The 15,517-nt window shown below is 42.5% G+C and overlaps 1 protein-coding gene across 13 annotated transcripts in view; it reads left to right on the top strand.

Annotated features, from left to right (window-relative positions):
• The window catches only part of LOC137600534 (nuclear factor 1 X-type-like), a 100,506-nt gene that overhangs the window by 72,702 nt on the left and 12,287 nt on the right, over positions 1-15,517 (top strand). For 9 of the 13 annotated variants that reach the window (XM_068322219.1, XM_068322216.1, XM_068322213.1 and 6 more), the window contains 8 exons: positions 4,903-4,965; positions 5,048-5,122; positions 5,234-5,357; positions 5,804-5,839; positions 6,336-6,463; positions 7,657-7,731; positions 12,045-12,173; positions 15,083-15,252. In XM_068322219.1, coding sequence (XP_068178320.1) covers positions 4,903-4,965; positions 5,048-5,122; positions 5,234-5,357; positions 5,804-5,839; positions 6,336-6,463; positions 7,657-7,731; positions 12,045-12,173; positions 15,083-15,252 — 800 coding nt within the window. The remainder of the gene's footprint in view (positions 1-4,902; positions 4,966-5,047; positions 5,123-5,233; positions 5,358-5,803; positions 5,840-6,335; positions 6,464-7,656; positions 7,732-12,044; positions 12,174-15,082; positions 15,253-15,517) is intronic. The other 4 variants (XM_068322221.1, XM_068322220.1, XM_068322209.1 and 1 more) reach the window with 2 other exon arrangements.

Genomic DNA, 15,517 nt, shown 5'->3' with positions numbered 1-15,517 from the left:
TTATTTATGTTCATCTCACCCTGTAATGAAAGATGGTGTAATTGGTATACCTTGGGTATTCATGTTCCTACTCTCGGACTTTAACAAAATTGATTTTTATGGACTGTTGGGTAGATTCATTTAACATAATCTGCCCTTTTGGGGATTCTACGTCTGGGTCTACATCCGAACAATTAGCCCAGTTTGTATTGTAGCAGCGTGGGAATACCCTGACGGCTTCACAAAACCAATATGAATATGACTCATTTTTAGAGGTCCCTTATAATGAGGAAACAACAGGAAGAAGTGAAGGTAATAAAGAAGGAATGAAGGGATCCATCCAGACACATAGTTCCTAAACCTCCTCTCAGAACCTCACCCACTCATTATCACCCACTCCAGCCATATCTTGTCAGTTCATACATACTGTACGGAACCACAGCCCCCTCTTTCTCCATCTTATATTTAACCCTTCTATTCTGTCTTATCCTCCATGCTCCCATTCCCGTTAAGCCCCCTCCTCCCTCTGCTCCTTCCTCCATCCTTCATCCTCTCTCCTCTCTGCTCCTATCCCTCGCCTCATCTTTCAGCATCCCTCTCTCCTGGGTCTTCTTTCCGTGGTGTGGTGCTGTTGGCAGAGCGTGGGCGCAGGCGGCACACAGACGGGAGCACAGATGGGCAGCAAGCTGTGCAGGGCAGCCAGGCACACCTGCTCCACAGACACACACACACACACACACACACACACATGGAGCCCTACTCTGCCACCTCGCCACACAGCCTGCCTGCCTGGCACAGTGATACAGGGACAAAAACACACAGACACATGTGCATACATTCATACTTACATGCATTCATTAGCAAATCCATACATACATACAAACGTTTACATATACACAGATTTGTACATGCATTTTCTACGTACACACTACAAAGAGTGATTTCTGTAAAAATGTAGTGTATAATTTCAGAATGGATTAACTCATTTTTGATTAGCATCATTGTCTCCTGATTTTGAGATTTCAACTTTCACTTTCATACTTTTTGCACTGAAGAGAATGAACACAAATTGCAAGGACAGAAGCTTTGCTGCACACGTGCACACAAAAATACAACTGTCTCAAGAAACACTTCTTGACGCTGAAACAGAAATATACCTTCATATGACTCAGACTTAAATAAAAATTTAAAAAAAGCAGGGGAAAAATATATAAATATAAAAAGAAAAAAATAACGTCCAATAAAAGAGCTGAGTGAACATCTGTGAGAAATAGCCGGGGGGATTAGGAGGGTTTGGAACATTTTAAGCGCATTAAGGATTAAAAAAGGTCAGAATGTTTAGCAACATACCGATAAACCTCTTAAGCGAAACCCAATTGGGAGGCTGTACTTCGTTATCCTGTGTTTTGGGGAGGAGATGAGAGGAGAGGGGAGAGCAAAGTTGACATTTGTTCCAACAAGGAGGGAAATCTCTGTGAACCAACAATCTCTCTAGTGCACATACAAACACAGGCATGCTTATGTATGGACACCGGTTTGTTGGGGTTATGCATCAGCTCTCTTTTTGGTGTGTGTGTGTGTGTCGGTCCATAAAACATGACTGAATTATTGTGTAGCTCTCTTTTAATGCTGACCTTCAAATTCATTTTATTTCATCCAGAATTTAGGTTTCATATTATCATTTAGGTTTCAAGAAATGTAATTTAGAGTATTTTCCTTTCTGTTTTACGGTAGTAAGTTTGTTTTTTGTTTTTTTTTTTAGTGCTGGAATGCATTTTTAATCTGTTCTTATTTCAGCTGAGCTCTAGTGAGATAGACGGATGGAAGGACGGATGGATGGATGGATGGATGGATGGAAGGACGGATGGATGGATGGATGGATAGATGGATCATGGATGGATGGATGGATGCATGGGTGGGTTTTTGTTGATGAGGCTACACTGCAGGCTGAGAGATTCAACGTTAGAGATGGGTTTGGGGTTTTTTTTTTGGTGGTAGAGGTAGAGGGGCATCAGGGTTGCTGCAGGACTATCATTGGCATTGCTGAAAGGAGGGCTTTGGGGGGCTGTGGTGGCAAGATAAGGGGCTAGATGTATATTAGGGAGCTGGGAAGGGGGTAGTTGGTAGTGTTGTAGGCTACAGCTGGCAGAGCTGTGATAACCAGGAAATAGACCTCTTCTGACTTACCCCCCTTCTCCCCCTATACTTGTCACTTCTCTGCCTACTTACATGATGGTCTGTAGAAAACAATAGCACTGATTTCTAATGAATGGGAAGTGCTATGCTGTAAGTACAGATTTGTTTGAGTAACAGAAAACTAGAGCCAGAACAGATCCGGATCCAAGCTAGGTCATCTTTGTACCGACTGTCTCTATAGAAAGCACAAACATCTCCTCTTCTCATTACAAAGAAATAAGAAAGAGAAACAGTCATGCTTTCTACTGTGCGCCAACGTGCATCCTTCTGTGTGTCTGATGAGCTGCTGTGGTTTGGCTCGGACAGCCGTCATTGTCCCCCGCTCTCATCTGCCTGACAGTCTTTTCTACCATTCGGCTCAGTTTTCACACTTGGTTTATCACACTTTGTAAACACCATAACATGTTGGAGCCATGACAAGCAGATAATAGAAAATGTAAGAAACAGTGAGGACAGAGTTTCCCACATGGTTTTTTCCCAAAATGTGATATGTCAATGATGAAAAAGTAGAAAACACACAGAAAGCACTAACCTCCACCCACGTTGATCAACTAACAAATTCCTGTGTACGAAACAGAACAGACCACAACAAAAGATTAGAATAAATTCATTATGAACATATTATTAATCAGTTCAAAACAACATTAATGGATAAACATTCTACCCATGAAATATGTAGTACATAAAGAACATATCCAAACACAAAGAAGCTCCACAATTTGGAAGAACAGCTATTAAATGTCTACGACTTTTTTCCTCCAAAGGATTAGATGTAATATTGGATGTAAAGCCATATAAGACGACTTGAACTTGTTATTTTAGTTTATAAAAATGTAAAAGACCGTGCCTTTATTTCTCTGCCTACTTTAACTTCCATCTTTTTCTATTTCCATTCTCTCATCGTCTTGCGAAGGTTTCTTTCAGCAGCGTGCAGCCTTGAATAGGAGCCGCATATCACACATCTCTCAAGCATACTGTATGTACATTGAGGTGGCGACATATCCAACTTGTGCATGTATGGTGTGAGAAATAGTGTTTACAATATTGTCGAGCCCTGTGGTGAAATACTACACAATGGTATAAAGTCCAGTGAAGTTAGCTTTTTTTTTTTTTTCCAACAGCTTTCATTGGCCATCATATATGTTTACTTTCAGTGTGTACCTCAATGTTTTTCCACATAGGAGTGTGTGTGTGTGTTTGAAAGCGTCTTGCTGCGTGTGCAGCGGGGGTGAAGCCTTGTATGTTTGGAGTGCGTGCCGTCAATTAGCTGGAATGTTGTGCTACCGCCAATGTTAAGATGGCTGCCAAGCTCTAAGATGGCTGCCAGGATTACACTCAGCCGGTGAGAGACGGAGAAGAGTGAGAGATTCTTCTTGAGAGAAAAGGGGGAAAAAGAAGTTGTCTCCCTTTTCAGTGCTTTTTGCTGTCTTTCATTCTCACTCTGGTCTGTCTCTTGGCTCTCTGTCGATAAGCGGTGCTTCGTAGGCAGCGAGACAGGTCTGTTATTGTTTCTGCGAAATAATCTGTGGCTTAGCGTGGCTCCAAGGCAAGTGCTGCTGGTAGGAGTGTGTGTGTGCTCCTTTATCACCAACAGCCTGAAGATAAACACCTCCTTTTTTCTTGCTTTGCTAACAAGATACAGTGTAGCTAGACTCAAATGGATAGCCAATAACATTAGCACCCGGCACACTGCACCAGACCTTCAGATTTATCACGTTGATGGTACCAAGGAAACACAGAGCTGCCCAGGCTGTCCTCTGGATCTATAAATAAATAGACACACGTGGCATCTTTGTTTCATGGCCTGAAGCAGAATGCCAGAACGTCTGAAGAACGACGTTTTTTGGTTGTCAAATCTGTGGACTGTGTAATGGTTTTCTGGTTGCCCATCCTTGGCGTGTTGGTGTCTACTCATGCGAGCGAAGACTACTCATAGACTACTCAACTACTCATAGACTACTCAACTACTCATAGACTACTCAACTACTCATAGACTACTCAACTACTCATAGACTACTCACAACATCATAGACTACTCACAACAGATGTGTGGATGTGTTTGTGTTGCACTTTTCGACAGTTGATGTCCCAATAGGAAGCGTTTTTGCCTCAACTTTATCGAATCCCTCAGGTCGATTTCACTGGCGTGGTCAAGCGTTTTTAATGAGCTCGCTGTGTTCATGCATTCATTAGTGTTCATGTGAGGATTAGAGGATTACAGCATATATGAAAGAACAAAATTAAGAAAAGAAACAGATTGAGCAAATGTTTGTGAGCGTGTGTTTGTGTATGTGTGTGTGTGTGTGTGTGTGTGTGTGTGTAAGGTGCTCTGTTTACTCAGACTAAATCCGTACCAGCAAGAACATATTAAATAGGATTAGAGTGAGTGATATGATTATGCGGTTTGATACTAAATGGATGGCATAGCAGCACGCGGTAAATCATTGCACCTTAAGTCAGGAGGGACAGAGTAAGATGAGAGAGAACATTCTTAGAAAAAATATACTGTCACACAAAAATGTGCAAATTTGTGAACGCATACACTCTCAAGATGTGTACCATACCCCTGAACAGACAGAAAGTTATCCTCCGTCATACCGTAAATATCGTGGTCTTGGCAGCTATGATTCACAGAGACTGTGCACTCACCAGTGTTTTAGTGAACATACCAGACCATAACCATACGTCTCTTTCTGTTTCTCCCCTCCCTGTCTGTGATTTGTGTAGAATCTGGACAATCAGACAGCTCTAGCCAACAGGGAGACACAGACATCAAACCACCACCCAATGGTAGGCATTCATTTCTTTTTCATTTGTTTCGTTCCTCTGAAGCTTGTGTTTGCACATAAGTTAATCTTCCTTTCCTGCATAGGGCACCTGAGTTTCCAGGACTGCTTTGTCACCTCAGGAGTGTGGAATGTTGCCGAGTTGGTCAGAGTGTCACAGAGTGAGTAGTAAACAACACGACAATGCATTACACAAAACACCTTGAAGAATGATTATTTTCCTCCGTTGAGCTGACTCTTACGCATGTCCTTCTGTCTTTGTTCCCTGCTAGCTCCTGTAGCCACGGCATCAGGTCCAAACTTCTCACTTGCTGACCTTGACAGCAGCCCCAGCTACTACAACATCAACCAGGTGGCTCTGGGGCGACGCTCCCTCACCTCCCCTCCTTCCACCAGGTATGCCATCCCATCTGTGGTTCCATATAACACTATTTTACGGTTATATACACGTATATGTTTCGGAGGATACCTCTGTGACCATTATACAAACCAAAGCATGATCAGAATCCATCATGGGGGAACCTGCCACGTGGCGGTGATAGTGTTACCTTGGTATGTGATTGGCTGTGAGTGTAGGCTGCAGGGCCATGTGAAGTCACTGTATCATCTGCCAATTGGTGTATCTCTTTCCTGGCAAGTAAAGTATGGTATTTAACGGTATTTATTTATAGTGCATGCCTAGTAGAAGAATCTATCCCGATCCTCTTCATGTGTGTGTTTGTCTCTCTCTGTCAGGTGGTCTCGTTTTTCTGAAATTGTCTTTTTGTTTTTTTCCTGCTTTGTACCTTTTCTTAACCTGACTCTTCCTCTCTTCTCACCTCTATCATCTCCTGTCACTTCAGGTCAGAGGTGGAGTTGTACGCAAATCTTCCACGGAGGTAGTTATAAACACTTACAGCGTCACATGAAACAGATGAAACACACACACAGGCCTTCAAAAAGAGAACATTTATTCTGTGTAGCCACCTTTTTCTTTCTGTTTCTTCTGTTTTCGTTCATTTGAACTTTTCTTGTGCTCTGTCTGTTCTGCTCAAAGACTTTACAAAATTTGCATTTTATTTGACTAATTTACATATACATCAAATCAGTGAGATGGGAGAAGCGCAACACAGCTCTAGGAAAACATTTTTATTATTTATTATCTGTAACAGGGAAAGGGCAAGAACAGATATTTGCTATTAGGCAGCATCAGTGATAATGCTTGGTTCCTCTTTAAATATGATTCTTTATCTAATTACTTTTAACTTCTGAAAGGTACATGTTTACCTTGACCTATACATTTCTGCAAATTTATATTTATTGGTTTTTTTTAAGCTTAACCCCATCCCCCTTCTGCTTCTCCCTCCTATCCTCCAATCATCCTTTTGTCTTCAGCTCCACCAAGAGGAAGTCTTTAGACGACAGTGAGATGGAGAGCCCCACAGATGATGTTTTTTACCCTGGACGCTCACCTGCTGCCAGCTCTTCCCAATCCAGTGCGTGGCCCAACGACATGGATGCAGGTACCCTGCTGTAACAACTCCACACATGACACCCAGTGAGCAAGCATCAGGAAACTCACACTTCTACCTGATCCCCATCCCAGTCCCCAAAGTCACCTGACCTCTCTGCACTCACATACCCAGTCACCCAACTTCCCTCTGGTGATGTACAGTGTACATGTCCCTTAACATCTCCCAGTCCTTCACCCACCACCTCCCTATTCGTGTTGTACCACAAGCTGGGTATTCTACACTTCATGGAAAGCCCAACAGCTGAGGCTGCATCCTCAAAATAAAGAAAGACTTCATTTGTAGAAAAGCAAACACAAAGACATCTAATATTGATACGGGTTTACCCTGCCATATACTTAAGCATATATTGTAAAGCCTTGAAATGTAGAATTATGTTCACATGCTATCTGCTATAATGCAGAGACAGGCATTGATCATGAGAAGCCAGATTTGTATCTAGTCATGGATAAGTAGATTTATCGTTAAAACTGTCCAGCCTTCAACTTCATGACGTGGCAAAGCGAAGTTCCACGTTGGAGTACCCACTTCCTTAACTGTTTGGTTAAATATGTTTAAAAACATATATTTGTCATTGGTTATCAGTTCCATCACGACAAACCAAATAAATGTGTGGTCATGTCATCATGGATAAACTACGCAAAAATTCTATCAACTAATCACCTCCAGACACCTAGATTATAAACACCAAGATACATCTAGGTTGAAGTCAGAGCTGACAGCGGCCTGTGTTAAGGCTTTATGTCTTTGTTTATATTGTTAACCAGTAACTGCTACACTCTCTGATTCAGCCTGGGGCATTGCCCTCTTTATTCTACTTTTACAGTAATCTTACCTCATCCGTCCAGCAACCCAATAGCACCAAGAAAACCCCCTTCTCTTGTTTACTTTAGTCAAGATCCAAATGTAAAGATTTGATATTTTCTCACATTGAATCTATAATCACTCATACAGTTTACCTTGTTGTGTCAATTATCAGTCACATCGTACAAAATGCTCACTCTTCACTCACTCCTTCTCTCTCTCTCTCTCTCTCTCTCTCTCTCTCTCTCTCTCTCTCTCTCTCTCTCTCTCTCTCTCTCTCTCTCTCTCTCTCTCTCTCTCTCACACACACACACACACACACACACACACACACACACTTCCTCTGTCTCATTGTTAACAATACCCTTCTCCACTTTCAGTGCAACACCATTTGGCGAGTGTGCAGGAGAGGAAGATTAAACATGAAAACGATGGCGTGCAGTTTCCTTACCATGGTTAGAACAACATTGATTACACTTACATGTACATGCTTTTTATCCGACTTCATGTAGCCCAATCATTTATATATGTGTGTGAGTGTGTTTTTATATACATATACTGTATGTGTGTGTTTATATTTGATATATAGGAATGTCTGTGTTAAGTTCAAAGGTTAAGGTCAAAGGTTTCCAATGAAAGGTGACCATTTCAGTGATGTTGTTATGAGAAAGAATTGAATTTTGAAATTGTATTTCCTCTACTGGTCAGGAGTATACTATACTCACCAAAGACCAGCTGGTCTTGTCTTTCTGGAGTCAACTAGTTCTAGCTGACCAGTGTCACTCAGGTTACACTGAAGACCAGCAGTCATATTCATGTGTCGGGCCAGTTATACCTTTGATTTACACGCATGCTTATGACTTACACATGCATACATACCTCCATACACTCCATACATGCGTGCAGTCCCACCATGATCACCAACCCCACCAGCAGCAGCACCAGCACCAGCACCCCTGTGCATTGACGTCCACACTTTAATCCTCCCACACTGAGACATTCACACATTGAAACACATGCTCATCAGCCTCCCCACCCATGCAGGTGTTCAGGTGTCTGCCCTGCCTCCATTCCTCCATCTCCCCATTGCTCCCTTGCTTCAAATCCCTCATTAAGACGCTGGAGGATCAGAGGTGTTAAACCCTTCCTCCTGCTCCATAGCTCTCCTTTCAACCCTCTATCCCTGTCTCCCTTCTGCCTAATTGAAAATGTGTACAGCAGAAGGGGAGTCAGGGGAGGGAGAGAACATATCCAAGGAGAGAAGGAGGAGAAAGAAACAGAAAACAGGCAATTGGAATGGAAAAGTGGGAGGAGAGAGTGGCACAAAAGGAGAGAAGAAGACTTTGGTGTGCTCAAATGGTGATAACTAATGAGTGAGAAGTGTTATCAAGATGCAAAATAGAGGAGCCAAAAGCCCTAGTTATGTTCTGCCCCAGTCTACGCTCATTCGAGCTTCAGTGACTGCTCTCCTGCTCCCGCTCCACTTAGCTGAAAATGTAATTAAGAAGCTGTTCATCAGAGCCACAACAGAGCCGGCTGCATGCCTTAGCACACCAGAGCATCACCTCCCATCTTTTTCTGTCTCTTTGGCTTTTGCGCCACCCTTTCCCTTCCAAAGCGAAACACATGCAGCCTTCTACAACTCGTAATGAGTTTGGCAAATAGAAGTGGGGAATGGCACGCGAGTCAGAAAAATTAGGAAGCTTCTGTAATTTATCTGTGGTTTAGGAAATAGTAGTTGTCACAGTGCGAGTGAAATAAATGCAAAAGGCAAGTAGATGGACAGGACAGCATGGATAGAGTAAGTGTAAGTGATTTTCTAAAGGACGTCACTCGCTACAGGCGGAGCTCATCTGGGAATTCCTGTCCAGGTGGGGGGTGGGGGCAGAAAACTACACAAACAAAGAGAAGGCTCTAAAGAGATAGAAAACACTCCCAAGCAGGTGCCCCTCATTGTCTCTCCCCAGTACCATCACTTCCTTTGACTCCGTCCATAACCAACAGAGCACACACACACATACACACACACACACACACACACACACACACACACACACACACACACACACACACACACACACACACACACACACACACACACACACACACACACACACACACACACACACAGATGTATGGAGATGGATGTCTCCATATAAATTACACTCACACTCACAAATACACATGGTAGGTGTGTACACAGCCAACGAAGAACACACACACACTCACACACACACACACACACACACACACACACACACACACACACACACACACACACACACACACACACACACACACACACACGCATATAAACTGAAGCATGAACCCAGATGGTGTTTCTGTGTGTGTGTAGCCTTGAGATCTATGAGGATGCTGGAGACATCTGCTCCACAGGGGCTCAGAGAGGGGTGGGTGAGGTTAGTAGAGGAAAATGAAACAAATTTGATTTCATATTAGTTCCAAATGATTGTGGAATTTTCCTGAGACACCAGAGACTTGTGTGGGTGGAAGGGGGAGTCTTTTTTTTTTTTTTTTGGTGCTCAGAGTTAAATGTTTCGGGCTCATAGAGGGATATGGGCGGATATGGGGTTTAAAGCAAAGGAGAGAGGAGAATCCCCTGCCTTAGCTTCCCTTGTTTAACCCTTTATCTTGTCTTTTCCAAGTGTGTGTGTGTGTGTGTGTGTGTGTGTGTGTGTGTGTGTGTGTGTGTGTGTGTGTGTGTGTGTGTGTGTGTGTGTGTGTGTGTGTGTGCGTGCGTGCGTGCGTGTGTGTGTCTGCGTGGCTCAGAGGCGCATCTGGTGGCAGGCCTGTTAGTGCAAAGAGACAGAAGGGTCATCATGGGAACGCTTGATTTGTTGCCAGAGAAATTTTAAGGCTTTGCCAAGAAAAGAAACAGTGCAGTTGTGGCACTCACAAATACACACTCAACATTTTCAAGACATATCAGACCATTGCACCATCACTGAAGTCGTGAAAATTGTCTTTTACGTCGACTTTATGCTGGTGCTTTAACCTCCTTTATTAACAGATGTCAGTCTCCCTCTTTTCTGTTTGCTGGCTCCAGATTAATTTTATTCTTCTAAAATAAAAGCACATAACTATTTTTCTGAGATGATTTAATGGGAGATTCTGTTCCTTAAACTTTTAAATCTAAAAAAAAAATCAAATATGTCCTGGCCCTACCATCCTGTGGCCGTATTTTGCTTGAGTGTCTGTAAACTGCTCTTATTTCTAGTTTGCTCCCACCAGTGTGACTGTCATAGCAGTCATTGCTAACTATTGCTGTCAGAAGTGGGATTGGGGTTGTGTTCATGCTTGGAATTTGTCTGACAGCACAATACTCCCCCAGACTCCTGCTACAGTGGGGGAAAAAAAAAAAAAAGAAAAGAAATATATGTCTGCTAAAGATATAAATGGTTCACACATATTCACTCCCACCTGCATGAGACTTAACTCTTTCACACAAGGAGGGAAGGTTTTACACGCCCACACACTCCCATAGACTTTCACACGTCTCCAGCTGGAGAACTGAGGAGGAATCGTATTTAATGCCTCGTTTGATGCTGAGGGGCCACATAAATAGACTTCAAAAACAACAGTCTAAAAAAGTTTCAAGTGAGAGCATTATCACATCACTCACTTGTTAGAAAGATTAGGAGAAAGCCCGATAGAAAATAAAAACAAGTCTCTTGCTTTATCAGGTAAATACGGCGGAAGTGTAAGGGTGGGGGTGGGGGGGGGTCTTTGTTCTTCTGTGTGCTCATGCTTTCATTTCAGACATCGAGTGTGTGAGTGAGTGAGTGAGTGAATGTGTGTGAGAGAGATAATAACCATATTCAACATGTTATGACATTCCAATTTCATACATGTCCTCAGAGCAACGCGTCGAAAAACAAAAACATTTGCTCTGTCGCTCCCTCGCATATTTTCATGTCTCCTACATTCTTCTCGCCTCTCTCTCCCTTTCCCTCTGTCTTCTCTCTCTTTCCGTCTGCTTGTCTTTCGCACTCAGCAGCTGCTGTGTCCATACTGTACAGTGTGTGCTATTTCTGAATGAAGCCTTCTTCTCGTATAGCCAGCCTGTGAGCTTCGATGAAGCCAGACCCAAACTAGCTGTCCGTGGCTGGATGGTGGCCAGGGTCGTACGCAGAAACAGCCTGCATTTAGCAACTGGAAGAGAGAGAGAAAGAGAGAGGAATGCAGTATTTTCCACACTATAAGGCACACCTAGAAACCTTTGATTTTCTCAAAAACAGACAGTGCGCCTTACAATCCAGTGCGCTTATATATGAAAAAAGTTTTAAAATAGGCCATTCATTGAAGGTGCGCCTTATAGTCCAGTGCGCCTTATATTGCGGAAAATACTGTAGATGAGACATTATAACAGTAGAGCTTATTATAGCTATTTTAAAAAGACCGTATTCACATTAAGCTCTTTTCCCCTTTCGCTTGAAGACTTGCTCTCACGCTCTCATTATATAATATTTTATTAAACGGATAGCTGGGAATTACACAGAATATATCCGAAGGAGTTACCATCCTTTGACTCTTTTGCTGGCCAACAGCTGAAAGGACAGGTATCAATATGCTGAAATTAAGCAATCTAATTAGAGAGTAAGGATTTTGTTTGTCCCTTTCATCAAAAAGTAAATTGACATTTTTAGCGTAGCCGATAAATAAGAAACATTTTCCTAATTAAATCCACCTCTCTCTTTTCCTCCCTCTTCCTCCACTTTTTTTGTTGATCCCATTTTTTTTTTGCCAGGATTGTCCTCGCCTGGTTCACTTAAGAAGCCGGGGAAGTTTGATTTCAACGCCCTGACTTCCCAGACGAGGTCTCCCCGCATGGCGTTCACACACCACCCGCTCCCTGTGCTGGCAGGAGTGAGACCAGGTGAGAGCGCTGCCATAAACCTGACGAATCCCAATCCCCCATTTATAATCTGAAAAAGAGAGAGAAGGAAAGGGAGTCTCATACCTGATCACGGATGCCTTATTTACACCGACGAATTCCTCTGGAAATGAAGGAATTCTGCAATTGTATGCTTGAAAATGATGAAAATCCCAAAAGCTCTTGCTGAAAAAGCAAAATGAAACTTTAATATTCTACTTTTGCAGCTGCTGAGCTGCAATATGCCTCCAGAGTTTCACTTGTTCAGTGTTACCTCTATCATCATGGCTTGGCATAAATTTTTCTCTCTCTCTCTTTCAGCCTCTCTCCACCAATCCATCCAACATCTCTGTGTTTTATTGTTGTCATTGCATGGTACCATTGCTCCATCCATGCCTTTGTGACTGATTTTTCTCATGTGTTACAGCTTCATGCATCCATTTTAATGTTTTTTCTTCCATTAAAACTGACAAATATTCAAATTTAGTGAGCTGCGTGTGTGTGCTGAGATGTGTTCATTTATTGTAAAAAGAAAAAAATCACACATTTTATTCAGATACACCACCTGATTTGTGTGTTCGTTTTATAGAAGACGATTTTTTTTAATAGAAAATGAGGGTTTTAAAATGAGCTTTAAGGCCTTTATTTTTCAATCCATGCATTTGTGCAAATACGAGGTGCAATGTATAAAACTGTTCAATAATGAAGCATTACAGTCAGTTTTTCCGAAGTCTTGTTCCATTGAAGGCACAAAGGGCAAGATGTCCTCACATGAGCTTTTTGGTCCTCAAGGATAACCGACATGTTTTCTTCGTCTCCAGTCGAACTCCCAAAGTCTCCAGGATCTCAAGTATGCCAACAAGTCCCTGTAGGCCGGTCGCACTTTTCAAAGGAAAAAAAACATGTCCTCTCTTTATCTCACCCACTAATTCCATTCATTTCTCAATAGGATTGTATGGTCCACAGCCAAACCAGACCATGGAAAGGTTATTTGGACTCAAAACCCTCCCATGCTGCAATGTATTAATGTTTACTCATGGAGCAGCTTTATAATCAGAAAATAGATTCTAGGGTAGATCTTACATCATCACATAAACATCATTTTCTAGTTGCATACTTCATTATGTTAAGTTAATTTTTGCATTTGAATTAATTTGTAAATACGTGTTTTGTTGTTCTGTTTTGTACACAAGTTACGGTGTGAGGGTCTGGCTCTGGTTTATTTGTTTCAACATATAACTTCACACACTCTGAAAACTGTGTGTGGATGGCTCGCTAAGAGGTTTTCTTGAAACAGAGAAGCTATAATCAGACTGCATTTTGACATTGTGTATATCTGCATTTGTGCACACATACACAGATACACATATGCATGTGTAAATTTACACTAGTGGAGGACTCTCTGTTCTTCAGTGGCTGCCATCCAAATAGATCGTCCCTTAGAGGCCTTGATTCTATAAAGAGATTGGAGGATGATGGGAGGGAGGGATGGAGATGGGGGTGAAAAGAGAAACGGGGTAGAGAGAGGAAAGAAGCAGTAAGCACTCATGACTTGCCTTGAATGGACTGTTAGCTGTTAGTGCTCATTGTGTAGGTCTAGTGAGTATGGGTGTTCAGGGGTAAGGACTGTATGGTTAATGTCCTGTTTTTGGCTCTGGACTGGAGTGGAGAGCTGCCAGATTGTCTGTTGTCTGATTACACCAGTCTGGAGAGTCCCCCATTATGATAGTGATTAAACACACACGCAAACATGCACTTGTGCGTGCAAACACACGCACATCAGACACTCAATAATATACATACAAAGAGGTAGCAAAGCATTCATATATAGAGTCTACATTAGCAAGATAAAAACCCTGATATGGGCACAAAAACAAACTCATAAAATTCATATGGATACAAAAACACGAAATGCATGCTGGATGAGAAAGTTACAGAACAGAAACAATGAACACACTGACATGTTTTGTGAGTATACACAAGAGATGGGAGGTGACAGACATAATCGCAGATGCTTGTTCGCCAGGCTCCCCTCACCTAGCAGCTTGCCTTTTAAGTTTGGTAAGCCAAATTGCCAAAGCTGTAGAAGCTCAGTGGAGGTCAGACAGTAGAGCCGTGTGTGTGTGTGTGTGTGCGTGTGTGTGTGTGTGTGTGTGTGTGTGCGTGTGTGTGTGTGTGTGTGTGTGTGTGTGTGTGTTTGTGGTTGGCTGGCTGGCTGACTAATGTCTATGGGAGGCATTTTGTGGTTGGTTGGAAGTGGAGGGGAGATTCTCCCTCAAGCTTCAAACTACTGGGCAGAACCACACAGCCAGGATACGCTGCTGATTGATTACACATCACTGACAAGCAATAAAACCAAAGTGGAAAGTGTGTGTGGTACATTCATAACCCAGTGGTTTGTTTGTGTGGGTGTGGGTGTCTGTGTTGGAGGGAGAAACTGAAAGGAAGCAGAAGGGAGAAATTATTGTTAAAATACTACAGTATATATGGGACTGTGAAAGTGTGCAATGTGCAATGGGTGGTGATGTCAGGGGTACCAGAGGTACTCAGAAATCTTGTGGGCTGATTTTAAAAATGAATGGGGGCACTAGTTTCCCAGTAGGTAGGGGATAACGTCAATGCTTTGTGACCAGTACAGATCCAGTCTGTTACCACTTCTTTATTCTGTGTGATGGTAATAAAAATCCAAAGCTGCAACTTTTGACGGCAACTACAGTATGTTGGTGATGAGTTAAAGCATATCCATGTCTTACACATTGCCATAGGTGTGCATGTTGATGCAATAAATGTTATAATGTGTAGTGTTCCTTAAATTGTCGCACAGGAAAGCAATAAGACTTACACTATTTCTCCTTGTTTTGGTCCTCCTTTCCTATCACTGTTTCCTTCCCCAATTCTACCTTTCTCCTTAGGGAGTCCCCGTGCCTCAGCCTCAGCCTTGCACTTCCCCTCTTCCTCTATTATCCAGCAATCCAGCCCATACTTCACCCACCCCACCATACGTTACCATCACCACCAGGATCCACTTAAGGAATTTGTGCAATTTGTGTGCACCGACAGCCCAGGACAGCCCAGCGCACAGGTAAGTGTTCCGACGACAGCAGGAGTGTTGAAAAACGGATTCAAAGGGGGAATGTGAAGCACGTGAGAAGTCATGGACAACAAAAGAAATCATCGCAATTTTTTGTATACAAAATAACTGTTTAGTCATTAGATCACTTGTTTGGTGTACAGGTTTGACAATACATGTCAGCTCAGACCTGTTAAAAGAACAAACTTAAATATGTAAGGGCAAGTGTGTCAACAGAAGGAGGCAAACAAATGTGCCGTAAAAGAGTCTTGATAGT

Source organism: Antennarius striatus, chromosome 8 (genome assembly GCF_040054535.1).
Source record: "Antennarius striatus isolate MH-2024 chromosome 8, ASM4005453v1, whole genome shotgun sequence".
NCBI lineage: Eukaryota > Metazoa > Chordata > Actinopteri > Lophiiformes > Antennariidae > Antennarius > Antennarius striatus.
Note: the sequence above shows the minus strand (reverse complement) of the source record. Positions and strands in the feature narration are given on the sequence as shown.